At 35.0% G+C, this 20,961-nt stretch overlaps 3 protein-coding genes across 3 annotated transcripts in view; 2 read left to right on the forward strand and 1 right to left on the reverse strand.

The window, feature by feature from the left end:
* LOC106314972 overlaps positions 1 to 3,168 on the forward strand; it is a 7,423-nt gene extending 4,255 nt beyond the window's left edge. The window contains exon 3 of the mRNA XM_013752763.1: positions 3,109 to 3,168. Coding sequence (XP_013608217.1) covers positions 3,109 to 3,168 — 60 coding nt within the window. The remainder of the gene's footprint in view (positions 1 to 3,108) is intronic.
* A 5,907-nt stretch (positions 3,169 to 9,075) lies between these two features.
* LOC106318229 (probable LRR receptor-like serine/threonine-protein kinase At4g26540) lies at positions 9,076 to 12,648 on the forward strand. Its single transcript, XM_013756116.1, has 2 exons — positions 9,076 to 11,988; positions 12,070 to 12,648. Exons 1-2 carry the CDS (start codon positions 9,189 to 9,191, stop codon positions 12,531 to 12,533), a joined length of 3,264 nt encoding a protein of 1,087 aa, XP_013611570.1. The 5' UTR covers positions 9,076 to 9,188; the 3' UTR covers positions 12,534 to 12,648.
* A 2,019-nt stretch (positions 12,649 to 14,667) lies between these two features.
* Positions 14,668 to 17,940, reverse strand: LOC106313143 (uridine kinase-like protein 4; the record flags this gene model as incomplete). Its single annotated transcript, XM_013750886.1, is given in 14 exon segments — positions 14,668 to 15,042; positions 15,125 to 15,207; positions 15,312 to 15,384; positions 15,454 to 15,547; positions 15,651 to 15,711; positions 15,831 to 15,891; positions 15,983 to 16,066; positions 16,155 to 16,349; positions 16,435 to 16,514; positions 16,598 to 16,694; positions 16,921 to 17,033; positions 17,249 to 17,318; positions 17,578 to 17,669; positions 17,780 to 17,940. Coding segments are annotated over 14 exon segments (1,407 nt in total). The 3' UTR covers positions 14,668 to 14,892.
* Positions 17,941 to 20,961: the final 3,021 nt, after the last annotated feature.

Here is a 20,961-nt window from a genome sequence, read left to right on the forward strand (position 1 = left end):
TGTTCTACTTGAGTGATCCGAGTTCTAGACTTGCTCTTAATTAAACTTGAATAATTGTTTGGCTCACACTTGCTTAACACCCGATCAAACCACCCTAGGTTAGCATTTTAGTTATCTGAATACTTTAATTAATCTTGTTACTTGTTTCTCACGAAACCCTCAAATCTTTAAACCCCCATATTGTTTTAGCTTGATATTGATCCCATAAAGATAAAGTGTAATAGTTGGTCTATGTGGATTTGATCCTAAAGTGCTACATCGACATACCATTCGATTGTGGTAGTGTGCACATTAGGTTAATTGGTGTGCGTATACACGTAATATCAGTCACAGAGTCGCGGAATCGCCGAGTTGAATAAGAGAGAGGCGGAATCCTCGAGGAGACAGAGAGATACTCGGAGTCGTCGATTCCACCTTGACAGACGCCGGATGATTGCCTCGAAGAGAGATTCTTCGACGAGGTGAGCCATCGAGGAGAGCGAGAGAGTCACAGAGTCGCAGAGTCACCGAGGAGAATAAGAGAGAGGCGGAGTCGTCGAGGAGACAGAGAGAGACTCTGAGTCGTCGAGGAGAGAGACGGAGACGGCGATTCCATCGAGACAGACGCCAGATGATTGCCTCGAAGAGAGATTCTTCGACGAGGTGAACCATCGAGGAGAGCGAGGGAGTCGCGGAGTCCCAGAGTCGTCGAGGAGACAAAGAGAGACTCTTGCATATCGAGGAGAGAGACAGCGACGGCGATAAAACCGACACAGACACGGGATGATTGCCTCGAAGAGATCTCACCGATCGAATCGTCGAGGAGAGGCCATGGTGGACGAGAGATCATCGATGGAAGACGGAGTCGTCGAGGAGTCACGAGAGAAGAGAGAGATGAACCGTCTCGAGAGAGAAAAAGAAACGCGAAGTTTTGACACACGTCCAATAGGATACGTATGCTATATCCCTAAAACAAGCGACGTCCCTTGTTTAATTAGGTAATTTTTTTTTAATTAAATCAAAAAACACTAAAAACGGGGGTTAAGATACCCGGTTAATGCTGCTCTTAGATACATATAGCCTTATCGTTATCAACCATAATATATGTTATATTCATTGGATCGACAAACATAATTAACAAATAAATGATAAATAAATAAATAATTTAGATCGATGCCCACTTCTTTTCGCACTGTGCTTCTGCCACTACATTCTTGGACTGCTCCTGCTATAAAATACCCCACAATGGACCATTTAAATTATAATTTTATGAAACTAATACAGACAAATGCTTGTACTTATTTTTAAGAAAAAATCGCCCATACTAGTCATAGATCAAACGCCACCTTTGTTAATTTCTAACACTCACTTAGTGCTGATTTACCACTAAACAAAGCTTAATTCAATCCAAGATTCCACATACAGAGACACGTACATACATACAATTATACAATAAATATCGGTTTAAGGCCCTAGACAAGTTTACCTATATGAATTTATAGTTTCAAACTTTTGTGGAATTGTAATACGTATCAACTGCTATAACTATTGTTTTCAGGCACAATACTGAATGAAATTATATATGCCATAACTATTGTTTTAGGGACTCAACCAAACTAGTACAAGGTAAAGATTTATGTTTTGTTGCTAAAACTTGTGTAATTTTAACCGGAGTTTTAAGTAATGTTTATCCTAAATTCAATATATGATGTATTTTGTATTGGTCTATCATCATGTGGTGAGATCTCTGACCTAATCGAAACGTGTTATAGATCTAGATCTTGTTTCACTGTCATATGACTCATAATCAACTCTCTATCTTTTAATTTATCTTAAATTAGGGCACGTCCACGCCGCACGAAATATTGTTTTATTTTTTTGTTAAAAATATGATTTTTTGGATACTGTAATTATGTGATTGTTTTTATTTGTTAAGAGCATTATTTAGTGTTTTAGTGTGTTATGTAATAGTAGGTGATAAATTAATACATTTTGTGTTTTTTTTTCCAATAATGTGTTATTGTGTTTATAGTACTTGTTAATAGTGAGGTGAACCTATAATGTAAAAGCGTATTGAGTTTCAATAACTTTGCATTTAGGTGTTTGTTAATTCCAAAATTAACGGTTTCAGCGTCAAAATTATACATATATATTTTTTTTCATATTTTTGAACATTATAACTTTTAAGATTTTTTTCCTATTCCCATATTTTGATATTGAGCCGTCACCATCTAAATATTCATTTACCTTTATGGTGTGCGGTACTTCTCACCATCACCGGAAAAAGACTCACCTCCTGCTCTTGTTCTTCCTCGCCTTCTTCGCCGGTGAGATTATCTGTAATTTGTTGTAGATCGGGTTTAAGAGTTGTCAGTTGTATGGTTAATTCTCACGTCGTTGTAGGTTGTTCCGCTCAATTTCTTCTTCTTTAGATTTCTACTGATGTTAGGAGCTACATCTCCTTGGGTTGGATCAGATCTTAGTCGTATTTGATGTTGTCTTCCTTATCGTTGGCTTACCGTCAATAGTCTTTGCTCATCTTGGTTTTCAATATCTTGTTTTTGGTGATTTGAATTATATGCTTTCTTTCATAGTTCGAAGACGGTTCCATAGTTTGCTGATTTTGTTTCGTCTCTCTTTCCCTATTTGTTCTCTCATCATCTCGTTGCAGCTTTCATAGCTGCTCGCATCTCTGGTAGTTTTCCCTTTCACCATGTTTTCCACTCCTGGATAATTTTTTCGTTCGTGTATGCTATGTGGGCTTGGAAGGTTGTTTCTGGTCTCAAGCTTAGTCTATGATTTTTCGGTGGCTGTCTTCTATCATCTCTCCTTCATGTTGTTTTTCTTCTTCCCATGTTTCTCTTGTTATAAGTGTGCGGAGTTAATCTCTTGGAGCATTGGTCTCTTCTATCTGGAGCTTTGTGGTTCTTCATTTGCATGAGTGCCTTGTTTGTTCGTGTTTAGTTTTGACGTGTTTCTTACCTTTTAGCTAGTGGTTGTGCTTCTGGTGTTTTAGGCATGTATCTTCCTGCTTTTTGGTGACTTTGGCCTTCCAATTATTATGCTCTTTCTAGCCTGCTTTTTTGGTTCTTTGCATTGGTGCTTAATCGTGATTCTTTGTGTTTGAAGGATTGCTTTGTTTCAGGTGTACTCGGTCTTGATCTCTTTTCAGCTCCGGACTTCTATTGAATTAGTGTTACTATAACATTATGATTGTGGAGGTTTTAGGTTTAAATTTTGTGTTGTGTTCTAGTTTCTTATTCTTAGTTTGGTTATTTTATAATTTTAATAGTAAAATAAATATATAATTTGTAAATAAAATAATAAAAATTGTTAAAATAATAAAATGATGAAAGGTTATGATATTTTTAGTTGTGAATAAATTACATATTTAAATTATATTTATATTCTTTTACTTATTTCTTGAATTTTAGTGACCAATAAAATAAATTCTCAAACTATGATGATAGTTAATGTGAGCAAAATTAGATAGTGCATTATTAGAAAGTGATGGGCCAAATTGCAATAATCTAAAAGAAAAATGGCCTAAAATGCAAAAACAAAAATATGTGGATACATGTCAACAAATTTCATTTCCATATGTCATAAGAAGAGAATAAAGTTTACTTTCTATATATAGATTTGTTTACTTATTTCTTGAATTTTAGTGACTAATAAAATAGATTTTCAAACAATGATAGTTAGTGCGAGAAGAATTAGATTGTGCATTATTAGAAAGTGATGTGCCAAATTGTAATAATCTAAAAAAAATGACATAAAATACAAAAAAAATACGTGGATACATGTCAACAAATCTCTTTTCTACGTGTCATAAATAAAATCTATTTTTATACATATAAATATATGTTATCATCACTAATAACTTTGTTGAAAGTAATCCAAAACATCACACTTCACTGTAATAAAAATCATTACTCTTCATCTGACATGTGAAATTTTTGAGATGGATTAATTTTCATTTTCGTTTAGAAAACCTAATTACTATATTTAAAAAAAAAAGATATTTTAACTAGTGTAACATTTATAATATTAAAGCAGAATTTTTAATACGATTTTGCCTTTAGTTTTGGAGTTATTTTCAATGATATGCCATTTCTTTATTTGAATTTTTTAAATTATTTTTCCATTCTCTCTTTTCCTTTTTTGGTTAAATTAATGATTCTTAATAGTTTAGTCACGTTTGGAAAGACGTATATTCAGTTAAAATTGTCGACCGTTATATAATAATGTGAATACAAAACGTAAACTATTTTTATCGATATAATAATGTGAACCAACTCACACACACAGATTAAGCTATATAAATTAATAAATTAAAATATTAAACTTATTTAAAAATAATAGAGGACAAGTCTAAATATACAAATTATTATATTTTGATTCTCATATATGTATATTTATATATAATTTTAGATAAATTCAGAAAAATAATAATATTAACAAACTATATATGTTAACACATTCTATACACAGTTATATGAGGATTGTCGGGTTTATTTGGTTTGACCACGAGTCTGGATAAAATATGAAAACACTGTTTGAAATTCAAAACATTATAACAATACAAATTTAAAATAATTATTCTAATAAGAACGTATAGATTTATGCATATTTAACCAAATGATTAATATATATATATAATGGGAAGTTGCTTGATAACAGTCATTAATTGTCTAGACTGTTTTGAATAATGATAAGAGCTAAAGATTTTCTCAAACTTTAATAGATTATGAAGTTTTTAAAATATTATTGTGTATTTTTTTTTAAAATGGTGAATTGCATAAACCATATATAGCTTTTCACGTTATAATAATTGTTCACTCAATTCACTCTCTCAGGAATATAAGAATATAAGCTAATAGTTTTTGTGCAACACTTGTTTTAATGTCATACACAATAAGACAACAGTGTTAATTTGGAGACGATTGATGGTTATTCATTATATTTGATATTTATTTTTAATAATTGTTAATTTCATTTTATGAGATTTTTATTATTTCAAGAAAATGTTCGTTTTCAAAAGTTTCAAAACATGGGTTAGCTATCAAGTTACATAAAAATTCAGATTATTAAGCCAAGTCACTGTAACTGGAAAAGAAACAATAGGGACCATTTGATGATAGTATTAACTATTAACATTTATCAAATAATTTAATACAAAAATGTGAAGAAATATATATTTCACAAGTTTGGAAAATACAGTTAGTTGCTTGTCTTTTCTCTTGAATCTTTTGTTGTCATTTCACTTTCCTCTTGTTTGTTGGTTTTTGGTTTTACTGGTTTCCCCTTTCTCCTCTTTATATCGTTTTTTTGTCAAGGACCATATTGGTTTAACTCTTCTCACGCATGTTCTTCTCTTAGATATATATGTATAAAAATAAAAATATATTTAAACAATAATTAAATAATTCTTATATATTTAATAACCAAAGTTTGACAAAATAGGGAGCCACTTATACACTTATAATCAACGAAATATTCTTCAGTTAGGGATGTTAAATATATTTTTGATCATGCCGCAAAAAGCACATAATAATGAAGTAAACTTCTTAATGCTAGTATTTTCTCGAGAAAGAAACTTATTACCACTGATGTAACTTTTAAAAACAAAGAATATATGGTGTCAATAATGTACAAGAAAAAATACATACTAAGATATGCATATCGTCGATTAAGTAATGAGTAATATCACCATTTATCAAGTGCATGCAGTTTACGGTAATTAGAGTACACACTATTCCATAATCAATTACCTACAGAATAAAACCATGTTGTCGAAATGCTTTCCTTCACTTAACTACTATTTAAAATCTTGTAAATCTGTTGATCGCACATGACCACCTCCGTACACATCTATTGATATATATTTAATATTTTGATGTTACTAAGGCATGTGACTTGAACTGTGGTGTTATATCTTAATACATAATCTTCTTGACCTAATGATGCATGACCCATGATCTTAATTTTAAAAATCATTTCCCATTTTCTTTTTGTTTTGTTCAGTTCCCCTTTCTTAAATATGTAATCAAATATTCAATCGAGAAGTTGGATCTAGACAGTCACCTATCCAGTACCTTATAAACTAGTACAAGTTTAATTAAAAGGGTACAATTGATGCCAAAGAAGGTATAATTTAGCAAATCCCAATCATATTATATAATGCTTACAACTTAATCTTCTTGTTAATTTTCTTAGTATCATTTTATAAAAAGAATATTGTGAGAACATCTAGAATATTTATATCTATAACTTCAACTACGTACATCTGTTGAGTGATTGGTTTTACTTTTGTTTAAATTGTACAAATATCTCTTAGTTCTTAAGTATGCACATACATATGTATATGATGTATGTATGTATAACATCTATATAATTACAGCGAATGAAATGGACCGACAAGATGCTCAGAAATGAGCGATAGTTCAAATTTAACTAATGTTTCACATAAATTCCTAGCTTGCATGTGCATTTCACTCCCTTCAAGATTCCATGTTTCAACTATACTTTTAATATTTAATTATATATCAGAAACCCAAAGTAGATACAGGATGTCCATCTTAATTTTTTTTGTGTTAAATTCCAACTTTATATATTTCGGTCATTAATTTTAACATTCTGAATTGTTATCACACGCTAGTATATATATAGAGCGTCTATAATATATTAGGTTGCCACTTCGTCCGATGTCCGTTTTCCGCTTTAGAAGATCGGAATCAAAATTTTATACAATCTTACGCTTCCAAAATATTTCTAAAAAATCTTATTTAAAAAGACGCTAGAAACTTACGATTTCGTTTTAAAATTACGCTTCCATTTTCTTAAAAAAAATATCATAAATAATAAAATATAAAATATAATTCATCTTTTTACATAAACTCTAAAATTTAATAGTATTGAAAGAGAGATTTGAAATATATGAATTCTAAAACCAAAACTAATACTATAAATTATCTTTATGCATTAATTTTTTTATTAGAAATATAGCATATATATTCAAATATATCGTGTCAATTAAAAATAATTAATACTTTTATAAACTTATTTGTATTTTCACAATTTTATTATTATAAATGAATAAATGCTTTATTTTGAATTTGATCATATAATTCTTAGTCATACATTTATATATATATATATATGTTTCCAACACGTACCCAATTCCTAATTTTTTTTAAAAATTCGTTTTTACATTTTTATACAATTCTGATTCTTCATATCCTCTTCTAATTCCAGGTAATATAGATAATATATAGTTCCAAGTCTACCCAAGTTAACAGAGTAACGGAAGTACGAGAGAAAAAGACGCACTTGTCTGAATTTTTCTACGTTAGGATGCTACTATAGATATAATCTTTTGTTTTTGGGCAAAACTATAGATATAATCTTATACAAATATGAAATTTTAGGTAGTAATTTACAACAGATACCTACCACACAAGCCGCTAGATAGTGCTATTCAACAAATATCATTATTTTGGTAAACAAGAAATTAATCACTATTGATTTCAGTGTCATTGTCTTCTTTTTGTTTCTTGAAAATATGAATCGAGAAATAAAAAAACAATAGGGGTCATTTAGTTCTAACGTGTCATATTTCTTACTAAATAACCTCTGTATATCAATTTTTGTTTGCACTTTCAGCATTTATGACTCTTGTTGTTATTATAGTTAAAATTAATACTAGAACATTACTATAAATTAAAGTCCCATTCATATAAAGCATCATCAGCAAAATGTATTTTTTTTGTTTTACCACAAATTAATCGATATATACAAATAAAATGCCACATATGAAAAAATTGACTAAAAAATGTCACTTAAATATTTTACCCACAACTATATAGTATACTATCTGCTTATTATTTTTAATCTAACAAATGTAAATGGTGAAAAAGGAAAGAAATAAAAAATGAAATTAATAATAAAGGAAAAAGGTGGAGTTGCTTTTTTGGGATCCAGATCTTCCTTTGCTACTTCTTACTTTGTCTCTCTCCTTGAATGCTCTGTTTTACTAATATACTAGTTTAAGATCCGCGCGCGGAATAGAACATTATATATATAAATTATTTTATATATTATATGTTTATAGCATATTATGAAATAATAAATATATATTAAATAACTAAAAAATCATTATCTACTATTTATATAATTAAATTGGTGCGAACATATAAATAAATTTAATAAATCAAAAAAAATATTTTTTCTATTTGATATGATATATAATTAAATTTAAATGATAGTAACATATATATGATATTTGTTAATATTAATATTTATTAAATGATACTTTTTGCTCATTTTTTTTTTTTTTATCATTTGTATCTTTTATAGCAAAAAGTCTAAATTAGTGACAACAAAATTTTTACTGTGGGAATAGTGGTTTAAGTAATTTATAATATTTTAAAAAATTAAGTTGTTAATATTTTTTCAAATTTTTTATCAAAAAAATGTTCAAAGTAAATTTCAAAATTACGATATTTATGTATTTTTATATGACATATAGTTTAATTTAAAATGATACATATATTTATATATCTTTTATTTTTGATACTTATTAAATGAGACTTTCAATTTATATTATTTTTCAATTATTTGTATCATGTCATAACAAAAGTTTTAAATCATAGATCACAAAATTTAAATGTAAAACTTTTAACAGTTTTAGTAATTTATACTCGTTTTTAAAAATTCAAAATATAATATATAAATATTTTTTTTTTATTTTTATTATATAGTTACAATGATTGTTTAATTTATTATAATAGCTTAAAATTAAACAAATATAATTATAATATACACTTATTTTTATCAAATCTTTATTATTCAAAATCATTAATTGTCATATATACTTTAGTCACATTAGATAATTCCGTAATCTTATTTAAAGAAATAATGAATCATATTAATAATGTATTTATTGTGGTTTAATAAAAAGCTTATTATATATTTAAATGGACCTACCTATTTCTCTAAAGATTCTAAAAATCATTCTAGTGATGACAAAAAAATATTGCAATGCTTCTCAAATAATATACGGGGATTTCTATAAAACAAAGTAAAAACCAACTCCATGGGGTTCTTCGCTTCACAATCCCAACGCACTTCTCTCTCTCTCTCTCTACCGCTTCTTCTTCTCCTCCTCCTCTTCCTCCCTCTCTTTCTCTTCCTCTTCCTCTTCACCAATGCCACGTAACCCTAGATTCTGCTTCTTCCTCTTTCTTTTCTTAAACTCCTCTGTTTTCTTCTTCATCCCCTGTTTCTCTGTAGACGAACAAGGACAAGCTCTGCTCTCATGGAAATCTCAGCTAAACATCTCCGGAGACGCCTTATCTTCTTGGAACGCCGCGGAATCAAATCCTTGCAAATGGGTCGGAATCAAATGCAACGCGAGAGGCCAAGTCTCGGAGATACAGCTCCAAGTCATGGACTTTCAAGGTCCTTTACCGGCGAAGAATCTCTTGCAGCTAAAGTCTCTGACTTCACTCAGTTTAGCCTCCGTGAATCTCACCGGTTTCATCCCTAAGGAGCTCGGAGACTTGTCGGAGCTCGAAGTTCTCGATTTGGCCGATAACTCGCTCTCCGGTGAAATCCCTATCGAAATCTTCAAGCTCAAGAAACTCAAGACTCTGTCTCTCAACACCAACAATCTCGAAGGTGTGATCCCTTCGGAGCTAGGGAACCTCACTAACCTCGTCGAGCTCACTCTCTTCGACAACAAACTCGCCGGAGAGATTCCAAGGAGTATCGGAGAGCTCAAGAATCTTCAAATCTTCCGTGCAGGTGGGAACAAGAATCTAAGAGGAGAGCTTCCTTGGGAGATTGGTAACTGCGAGAGCCTCGTGACGTTAGGTCTCGCCGAGACAAGTCTCTCCGGTAAACTCTCGGCGTCGATCGGAAACCTGAAACACGTTCAGACAATAGCTTTGTACACGTCACTCTTGTCCGGTCCAATCCCCGATGAAATTGGGAACTGCACGGAGCTTCAAAACCTCTACTTGTACCAAAACTCAATCTCCGGTTCGATTCCGACAACATTGGGTGGTCTCAAGAAGCTTCAGAGTCTTCTCCTATGGCAGAACAACCTCGTCGGAAAAATCCCAGCGGAGCTCGGGAACTGTCCGGAGCTTTTCCTCATCGACTTATCCGAAAATCTCCTCACCGGAAACATACCGAGAAGCTTTGGAAACCTCCCCAATCTCCAGGAGCTTCAGCTCAGCGTTAACCAGCTTTCCGGTACAATCCCTGAAGAGCTAGCGAACTGCACGAAGCTGACGCATTTGGAGATCGACAACAACAGAATCTCCGGGGAGATTCCGCCGTTCAAATTAACAAGCTTGACGACGTTCTTCGCGTGGTCGAACCAGTTAACCGGAAAGATACCGGATAGTCTTTCTCAGTGCGAAGAGCTTCAAGCCATCGATCTCTCTTACAACGGCCTCTCCGGTTCGATTCCCAGCGGAGTCTTCCAGCTACGTAACCTCACGAAGCTTCTTCTTCTCTCTAACAACTTGTCTGGATTCATACCACCGGAGATTGGGAACTGCACGAATCTCTACCGGCTTCGACTCAACGGAAACAGACTCGCGGGGAATATTCCGGCGGAGATTGGGAATCTGAAAAACCTCAACTTCATCGATATAAGCGAGAATCGTCTCATCGGAAACATACCAACGGCAATCTCCGGTTGCGAAAGCCTTGAGTTTCTCGATCTTCATTCCAACGGTCTAACCGGTTCGTTACCCGGTTCGCTTCCGAAGAATCTGCAATTCATTGACTTCTCCGATAATTCGCTAACCGGTTCTCTACCATCCGGTATCGGTTCATTAACCGAGCTCACGAAGCTGAATCTCGCGAAGAATCGTCTCTCCGGCGAGATCCCCAGAGAAATCTCTTCTTGCCGGAGCCTCCAGCTTCTCAACCTCGGCGACAATGGCTTCACCGGTGAAATCCCTGACGAGATAGGCCGTATCCCGACCCTCGCGATATCTCTGAACCTGAGCTGCAACTCCTTCGCCGGAGAGATCCCGTCGCGGTTCTCTAGCCTCGTCAATCTCGGAACCCTCGACATCTCTCACAACAGACTCGCAGGAAACCTAAACGTCTTGGCTGATCTGCAGAACCTCGTCTCACTCAACATCTCATTCAACGAATTCTCCGGTGAGCTACCAAACACACTGTTTTTCAGGAAACTCCCGCTCTCTGTTCTCGAATCGAACAGAGGACTCTTTATCTCGACCCGACCCGATAACGAGACCCAAACCCGACACCGCTCCGCTGTTAAACTAGCCATGTCGATTCTTGTCGCAGCAAGCGTCGTCCTCGTTCTCATGGCGGTTTACACTCTCGTCAAATCCCAACGCGTCGCCGGGAAACAAGAGGAGTTAGACACGTGGGAAGTGACTCTCTATCAGAAACTGGACTTCTCCATCGACGACATCGTCAAAAACTTGACGTCGGCTAACGTGATCGGAACCGGAAGCTCCGGCGTAGTTTACAGAGTAACGATCCCGTCGGGAGAAACTCTAGCGGTGAAAAAGATGTGGTCAAAGGAAGAGACCGGAGCGTTTAACTCGGAGATCAACACTCTCGGATCGATCCGACATCGGAACATAATACGTCTCTTGGGTTGGTGTTCGAATAAGAATCTGAAACTCTTGTTTTACGATTATCTCCCCAACGGAAGTTTAAGCTCTCTGCTTCACGGCGCTGGTAAAGGAAGAGGAGGAGCTGATTGGGAAGCTCGATACGATGTCGTTTTGGGAGTTGCACATGCACTCGCTTATCTCCACCATGATTGCCTCCCTCCGATCCTACACGGCGACGTTAAAGCTATGAATGTCTTATTAGGTTCCCGGTTTGAACCATTCTTAGCCGACTTTGGTTTAGCCAAACCCGTCTCCGGTGGTGAAAATACCGATATAGATTCATCAAAATCAAGTAACCGGCCTCCGTTAGCTGGCTCTTACGGTTACATGGCTCCAGGTAAATTTCATAAACACTCATATTAATTTCTACGTTATTATAAAAAAAAATTCATAATAGAACTATCTTTTTGATTAACAGAACATGCGTCCATGCAACGTATAACCGAAAAGAGCGATGTGTATAGTTTCGGAGTGGTACTATTGGAAGTGTTAACCGGAAAGCATCCACTGGATCCGGATCTACCAGGAGGTGCACATTTGGTTCAATGGGTGAGAGATCATCTAGCCAAGAAGAAGGCTCCAGGAGAAATCCTCGACCCTAGGCTCCGTGGACGAGCCGATCCAATAATGCATGAGATGCTCCAAACGTTAGCGGCCGCATTCCTCTGCGTGAGCAATAAGGCAGCTGATAGGCCTATGATGAAAGATATTGTGGCGATGCTTAAAGAGATTAGGCAGCTTGACGTCGGACGATCCGAAAACGATATGATGAAAGGCGGAAAATGCGAAAAATGGCAGCCGCAGCCGTTGCCACCGGAGAAGTTTGTCACTCCTCGAGGTTCATCTAATTGTTCGTTTGCGTTTTCGGATGACTCCGTATAGAAACCATATAGAGCTACAATTAGTGTGACGACATTTATAAATTGAAAGGGTATGTGAATATTTGTTGCCAATGATTTGTTCGAAGAATCAGAAAGAAATAATCTCTTGGCTTACTTTTTATGGTTTGAGAGTTTTCATATATTTTATTGCGTCGAGTTATGAATGTAATGTACAACTACTACATTAGTTTGAAGTGATTTATTCTCTTTTCTTAATTTCAGAGTAATATAAACAAAACATAAATGGAGTATCCAGGCCAGTAAATGAAAACAAACGTCTTTTGATTAATTTTCTTGAACAAAGGCTTAAATGCTTAACCAAAAAATTCAAATATTTTACATACGCCATCATAATTCCGATAACAAAAACCCATATATAGATAATGATTCGTATTAAGTCCAGTTTACATGATAATTGCGAATTTAAGATTGTATGCATGTGAGTATGAATAATTCATATAATAGTTTGAATATTAATCCACACTTATATTATCTAAAAAGAAATATGAAGTTAATAATGTATTTTGAGTATTTTGAAGAATTTAAGATATAATTTTTGGGGGATATGGCAGGTAGTGTTTGGAGTTACATACAGAGGAAAGATTCGTGTTTCTTTTTTCTTTAAATCTGTTCAGTTATATAATTGTTTAAACTTTAAAGTTTTGGATGTTTACTGATCTTGTGAAACTGAGAAGAAAGGCTTTGGACATGGGATCACGTGGACCCACGCGCCACCCCATCACATGATCATGTGTTGTCTGAAAACAATGACTTTCCAGCCAACAAATCAACCATTTTATCATCTACGAATAATATTCTAAATACATCTAGTATTATTTTTTTGTAATATAATACTAGATTGAAGATTGAGCAAACGAAAAAAACTTTGTGTGCACACAATAATAATAGACCACATGCTTAAACCAAGTATAAGAACGACAGATTCAGTTTTGTGCGTGTTGCTTCTCTTTGTTTGTGTATTGTCATGCGCTTCTTATCTTGAAGTTCAAGATTTTGATAGTGACTTATAAAAAATCTTAAACTAATCCAGATTAAATTTTGAGAACCGAGGAGTATTAACATTGCAAAGAACATAATCTAGAAATAAAGTTTATTTCGACTTCTAAATTATTTATGTCTTGTATGATATTATCAATGGTTATTTTACGTGTTCACGATGACCAAAGAATACGAAAACAACCACTAGAAAGCAAATTTAACGCACAGTTACGTTTTTTGTAAACTAATGCAACTATTAGTTTCAAGTTCAACACATTAAATTATAATTATAACTATTTATAAGATATGACTCGTATCAGAAAAGGGTTAACCGACAAAAGGAACCAACAGGTAATGATGATTATCCGGAAAGTACGGGAACCACTTCGTGTTTCGATTCGATGTATGTTATGACATACTAACTTAAAACATTACATCATCTCATCATGATTTCACCAGTTCATGTGTTTCCTCAATTTGGATTTATGTATCTAACCGTATTATAACATTACATCATCATCTCACGTTTTTTACCACTTCATCAGTTCATGCGCCAATGAGAACGTGTTTCTCCAAAATTTATTTGGTTTGTCTCTAACCGTATGATATAATTTTCCTTGAATGAGTTCGAATGAGGCATACCGATTGTGGGGTCCATTCCGGGGGAAGGCTTACCGAACTTTTGAGTCCCGACCGTTATGTTATGGCGGCAAATAACAGGTCCAAAATCCATCCTTACAACCTCTCTCTAACACAAACAAAGTCTTATTAACTTTTAGCTCCATGCAACGTAGAAACCAACTTTTACATTTCCATGTTATTAAGTACTCCAAAGCATCATTTATAAATTTCAAATGGCAAGTAAAGCAAACGCAAACATAAAGTGGCATGTAGAATCTGCAATTCTTGAATATAGATACATGAAGATGCTATACCTGCAGCCTTTAGAAACGAAAGTGATAGACTCTTAACATCTGTGACCGAGGATGGATAATTAGATCAAGCACCTCTAGTTTTTGAATTACCGACACCAATGACAAACCAGCTTTTATCCATCTGTACTTTTCACACGACACACTTTAGGCGCACTTTGGTGGTCGGAGTTGCATATATGTACATGCAATAAACTTAAATCATGTATTGAAAGGATATGGAAATTTTTTTTATCAAGAGTTTTAAGGATACATAATATATATGTAAGATACATGAGTTCCAAGTTTTGAGTTCGATCAATCAAACCCCTCACTGCGGGTATTCATGAAGTAAATCAAAATTGTTTCCAGAGCTTGAAGGGTTCTACTTTATATGGGGGAAACCAGAAGATTTAAAGATGATTTGGCTGTAACTGAATCACCGATCTTCTAATCATCGTCGGTACCGAAATATCGGTCTCCGAACTCACCCATGCCGGGAATGACACGGAACTCTTCGTTTAGCCCGTGTTCAATCTCTGATGTTACTATCTTTAATCTTGGAAACTTCTTGCAGACCACATGAACACCTTGGGGCGCCTGGCTCAATAAAAAGAAAGAATCTTTAGGGGATAGCGAGGGATTATGAAAGATATGTGAAGGGCCATGCGCGATTTCTTACGCTTATAAGGTTTAGAAATATGATGTTTCCCTCAGGAACACCTTTGCTTATAAGAAGTTTGATAGCTTGAACTGCTGAGTTTCCTGAAACAAAAATGCAAGTTACAAAACTAAGTTATTTACCACTTAAACCTAGAAAGAAAGCAAAGTAGTTTTAGGTGGAAAACAGAATACAAAGGTTAAGGAACCTGTGCCGAGGATAGGATCCAACAAGAGGACATGCCTTTCCGAGATATCATTAGGAAGTTTCTCATAAACAAGCTGCAGGAAAGTGCTATTAGAGAGATCTAGAAAACTGAGACAAAGATATTTGCTTATTATCTATTATACCTGTTGACCGTTGTCGCCTTCCCTGTGAATTAGGATCTTCCCTATTTTGATACCTTTGCAACATGCCCGCAACGCATTCTCCATGCTCTCACCACTATGATTTTCTCATAATAAACCGTAAAGTAGATATGAGAGCTGAACATGTAAAGTCTGTGAAAGTTTTGCTTGGATGGACTTAAGTTCGTAGAAGCAAATACCTCCTAATCACGGAGACACCACATAACCGTTTACAGAAATCCACACCAGAATATACAGATCCTGATAATAAGGTTACCAGAAATATATCTCTTAATATTGAAAAATAAACGATATACATATATATATCTACAATTAATGCTAGTGAATTCACTAAAATAATTGCCAAAAACATGCTTTACCGGTGGGAGTGATGACCTGCATTTCAGTAAAAGGCAGATGACCAAGACCATGCTCTACAACCTTTAGACAAAGCAAACACAAAATCAGATGACGGAAACGAGACATGTATAAGGAAAAACTCCATCAACTGTTCGTGAGAACTTAGACCTACCAGTCGGATCAATCGATCAGAATAAAAGACAAAATCATGTTTGGTTGTCTGGGAATCACGTATAAGGGTGTGCATCCCTCGTATCTGAAAGAGGACATAAGTTATATTGGTGGCTAAAAGACGTGATTGTGACCGTGGCTAGTGTTAGAATGAGCTGCTATATTATTATCACCTGAAATGTTGACTGTATAACATATAGATTAGGGTATATTTTACAGAGATCATGCTGACCCAGCTTGGTGCAGATATGCTGCACGATTAAGTCAATAGCTACGTGGTTATCCCCGCCACGAGGAATGATGATGTCTGCATACTTCTTCGTTGGAAGAATGAAGTCATCAAAAGCAGGCTTCACAAACTTTGAGTACTGCACCCAAAAATTGGTTTGCTTCAGATACAGTCATGTCCGTGAAATCTAATGCGGTTGATAAAGAAGATATTCTTGGGCTAACCTGATCGAGTACTGTGCCAATATCTCTATCATTTTGAGAAGTATCTCGTTTTATCCTTCTAGCCAAGCGCACATCAGCATCTGCACAGAAACAAACTCATAAGAATTGTGTAATGCTAGATTTTACAGATTAATTCAGAGAAGAGGTGATATGAAAGACTGACCAGTATCCACAAAGATCTTCATGTTCATCAATCCTCGGACTCGTGGATCGTGGAATAGAAGTATCCCTTCAAGTAATATTACATCCGAAGGGTTTACCTGCCAGATCATTTCCAAATTCAAAGCATCTTTAACAAAAACATAAGACAAAATATATATATATATATATATATGTCTTGTTAAGTCTTCAACCAGATAGAAGCTATTCAGGAGAGTACAATCTTTATAAGGAAGTAGGCTTCTCAAGTAGTTTTAATATTACAGTACGGTTTTGAGAGCCTTCAAATTCTGTGCCATAATGCAATAGTAAGAAAGAAAACGGTACCCTTCTTGAAACGCTGCTTTTGTAAGTTTTGAAGTCGTATTTTGGGATATCCACAGCTTGTCCTTGCCTCAGTTTCTCCATACAGGACAACAAATGGTCTGTGTCAAATGCGTCTACAGGAAGACAACAACAAAAAAATCATAAGAGCCGAGGATGTGAAGAAGACAGGCTACATAAAAGAGAAAAGAGCAATCACGAAACTGCCACTAAAGAATCTGTGTTGTTTATGGCTTTATAATCCAGTGAAGACAGAGAAAAGTATATGCTCTAATGAGTATACTCTTAGCATTACGAATATACAGCAGACACATCCCATAGATGTTCTCACCTGGATGGTCAAAGTTGTACTCATGAACCCTAGCAAGTTCGTCTTCAGTCAAACTGTGGTAGAACGAGTCCTGCCAAATCATTCATCGCTGGATATTTAGTGGAGCGATTTGTGGTATATCATGACGGAAAAAGCATTCTAGAACAATATTGATACGCTCATAGCGACAACATTCTATTTAGACCCTGCATGCGCTTAGAGGGTTACTTACTAGCTGGTTATTTCTGCTTTCAACTCCCTAAATTACTTGGAGAATTTTCTTTATACATTCGGAAAACATTGCATCTATGGAAAGTGTATATCAGGGGGATGCAACATATGTTTAGTACCTGGTTAACAAGAACAACACGCTGATCATGCAATTGCTGAATAATCATATCACAAACAGATGTCTTCCCCGATGCTGCGCCTCCAGCAACACCTACCCACCACAAAACTCGAACAGTAAACATCTCAAAATCAAAGACTTTCAGTGAACATTTTACTCAGCGGCGGAGATACAAGAGAAAAAAAAAAAAGCAGAAGAGAGACCAATCACAAAAGGCTGCCTTTGAATGTCAGTAGTTCCCTGTAATGCTGCACTTGGTTCCACTCCACTGATGTGACCGTTCATGTGAAAACCAGAATAATGAACCTTGGACGAAGCTTCAATCATATCAACAACTGACTTGGAAGTAGAACCCATCTCGTGTGTGTGTGTCGTCAACCTCTGGACGACAAGAGACAAGAAGAGTTGTTATCAAAGAAAGAGGACCAAATCGTATTAATAAAAATCTGAATCACACCAGCATCTCATAACCAAACACTGATTTATTCAGAATCCTTTGCTTTCATACACAAAACTAAGCTTAAAAAAAAACATAAAATCAAAATAGATCCAATAAACACAATCTTCTACAAAATCAAGAACTGAGATTATCAGTAGCTGCTAAGTTGATAGATCAGTCAATGCAAAACTGCTTCACTTAAATAAATCAGTAGTCGCATGTGGAAAACTAAAAGAAGAAAATTCAGATCCCGATTTTGAAAACAGAGATTCGATGTTTACCAGATTCAGCACGAGTCTGAGAGGATCTCTGCAAACGTCACGACTTTAAAAAAAAAAGAAGAAGAAGTATACTTGATCTGGAATAAATCTAGACAAAAAAAAAAAAAAGAAAAGGAAGGGGACAGAACTTAATTTCTGCTTAAACAACTGACCTAATTTTTTTTAATTAAAAATATCAGGGAAAAACAATAAGCTTGTTGGATTCGGGGCTGATTGATTTCAGTGTATTTATACATATACTAATGGTGCGGAGTAGGCCTGGGCATTCGAGTCGTCGGGTCGGATTCGGATCGGGTCCTTTCGGGTCCGGATCTTTCGGGTCTAAGAGTTTAGGATCCGATAGGGTAATTTCAAATTCTCGGTTCCGAGTCGGTTCGGATCGTGCCGGGTCCGGGTTGGGTCGGGTCTTAGATAGTTAGATCCATTCGGGTAACTAGAATTTATCGGTTCGGTTTCGAGTCGGGTTCGATTTAAAAAAGACCCAAAAATACAAAAAAAATATCTGAAAATATTTATATATCCGAAAATATTAGAACTTTTTTCAAAATTTGTGTTTTTATTATATTAAAATGTGTATATATATTAAACTATGCGAGATATAACAACAATTCGTTGTCTCCTAGTGGTTGACCCCATGTTCTCTAGACGAATAATCCGTCTTCGATTTCCCCTGATGCATTTTATTTAATTTACATTATTAATTCGGGTACCCATCGGGTTTCGGATTTGGGTCGGGTCGGGTCGGGTCCAAGACCCGCGGGTCCTCTGCAACAAGACCCGATAGGGTAATTTGATCGGGTCGGTTCCTACCCGAACCGGGTTTTTTCGGATCTATTTCGGGTCGGGTCTTCGGATCCGGGTAAAATGTCCAGGCCTAGTGCGGACGAGAAACGAAGACGAACGTTGCATTATTTTATTTGTGATAAAGAGCCCCTATACTCTGTAAAGTATCATAATCAACCCCATCCATCACACTAGTAGTTGGTTTGAAATCTTGGTCGGCTTTCTAAAATCTGATGATTGGGCTATCTCAACAGATCCGGTTTAATTTGATTAACATTGTTTCCAGTTTCATATCGGTTAAACCGGTTACGACGTTCTTCTCCTTCCTCTTGCTACGCTTCGTTTGATCTCGCACCTACCATCCTGAATCGGCATCATCATCTCAATCGACTTTTTAAACAACCTCCCAGTCTATCGAAGAGCTTCCTCCCAAGAACGAGCAGCTGAAAAATATGAAATTCGGTTGATGCTCAGCTTTAAATCGAGGGCGTATTAAGTAGAAGGGGTGCGTTTAGTGTTTTTTTTTCTAGACGAGGAACGTAATGAATGGTCTCATCAAAGGAGATTTTGTGAGTGGAGCTTAATCCTGTCGAGTGAGAAGCTGAGGGAGGATGTTTCGTATCAGCAACGCTGCTATATAATGAAGTTTAGATATGTTCGCTAGCTAGTATCTGGGTGTCTGGTGCAACAAGCTCCCAGTTGTCCATCTTCCTAGCTATTTATTGAGATTAGTGTAAACTATTTTGTGGTTCTTAGATGAGAAAGTCTTCAGGAACTACGTTGAGCGTTGAATGGTATTACTCTCTGACGATTATTGGTCCATTTAGTTAAAAGGTTTTCGGGTATGGCTCCTAGAGTTGGGATGCCTGGATCGTTGAAGTCTAAATTGTAGAGTGCCTGCCTCAGAGATGAATAGGATTGTCCAAGATCGTTTCTTCATATGGCTAAGCCCGAATCACATGGGAGAGTGAGAATTGATACGCTTGATTACAGAAAGAGTAAGAATTTGTTTTCTATTTTTATTTTCTCTGACACAAAAATTAAATAGGCAGTTCTCTCGGATAGACTTTTTTAGGTTTTTGACACAAAATAGATCTTAAAAACTAAAATGACCAAAATAACATTTTTTATTTTGAAATTTTTTAAATTTTTTTAAAAAATTTGAAATCCTATCTTCAAAACCCCACTCCTCAACTTTAAACCCTAAATTCTAAACCCTAAATCTTAAACCATAAACCATAAACCCTAAACCCCACCTCTTGACTCTAAACCCTAATGTCTAGATTTTTTTTTGTTGACAACGCCCTAATGTCTAGATTAATTAACTTTAGAGGTATAAGTGTATATTTATTTTTTTGATAAAAAAATTAAATCTATTTTAGACATTTTTATTTTTTAAGCTCTACTAGATTTTGATCCATGCTTTTTGTTTTTTTTTCATTTATTAATCGAAAATTGATTTACAATTTACCATTATTTTTGTTTCGAATCATAACAATTGAGTTTTTAGATTTTTATCATTTGTTTTTTTCTCTCTTCAAAATATGGTATTTGTTCGAAATATGGTATTCTATAATAATGTTTGAGTTTTAAGATTTTTTTTCATATCAGATCTAGATTCATGGTTGAACCTATAGACCCGATACATTGAATATAATCCGGTTCGGATTTAATAAAAAAAAATTTAATTAAAAATCGGGGAATTTGCCAAAACTAACCCACAACTTGATTTTAACCCCAAACATATACTCAAACTTGAATCAATGCAAAACTAACCTAAAAGTCTTGTGAAATTACAGCCCAGCCCCTTGTGACCAAACAAAAAAATAGAAGCCATTTCACTACAAGAAAACACAAATTTAACGACGGCCAAAATCGTCGT

The sequence above is a fragment of the Brassica oleracea genome, chromosome C9, assembly GCF_000695525.1.
Source record: "Brassica oleracea var. oleracea cultivar TO1000 chromosome C9, BOL, whole genome shotgun sequence".
NCBI lineage: Eukaryota > Viridiplantae > Streptophyta > Magnoliopsida > Brassicales > Brassicaceae > Brassica > Brassica oleracea.

Coding starts and splice junctions, on each gene's coding strand:
- LOC106318229 (XM_013756116.1), top strand. CDS start 9,189: ATGCCACGTAACCCTAGATTCTGCTTCTTCCTCTTTCTTTTCTTAAAC. Junction 11,989..12,069: donor TTACGGTTACATGGCTCCAG/GTAAATTTCATA, acceptor TTTGATTAACAG/AACATGCGTCCATGCAACGT.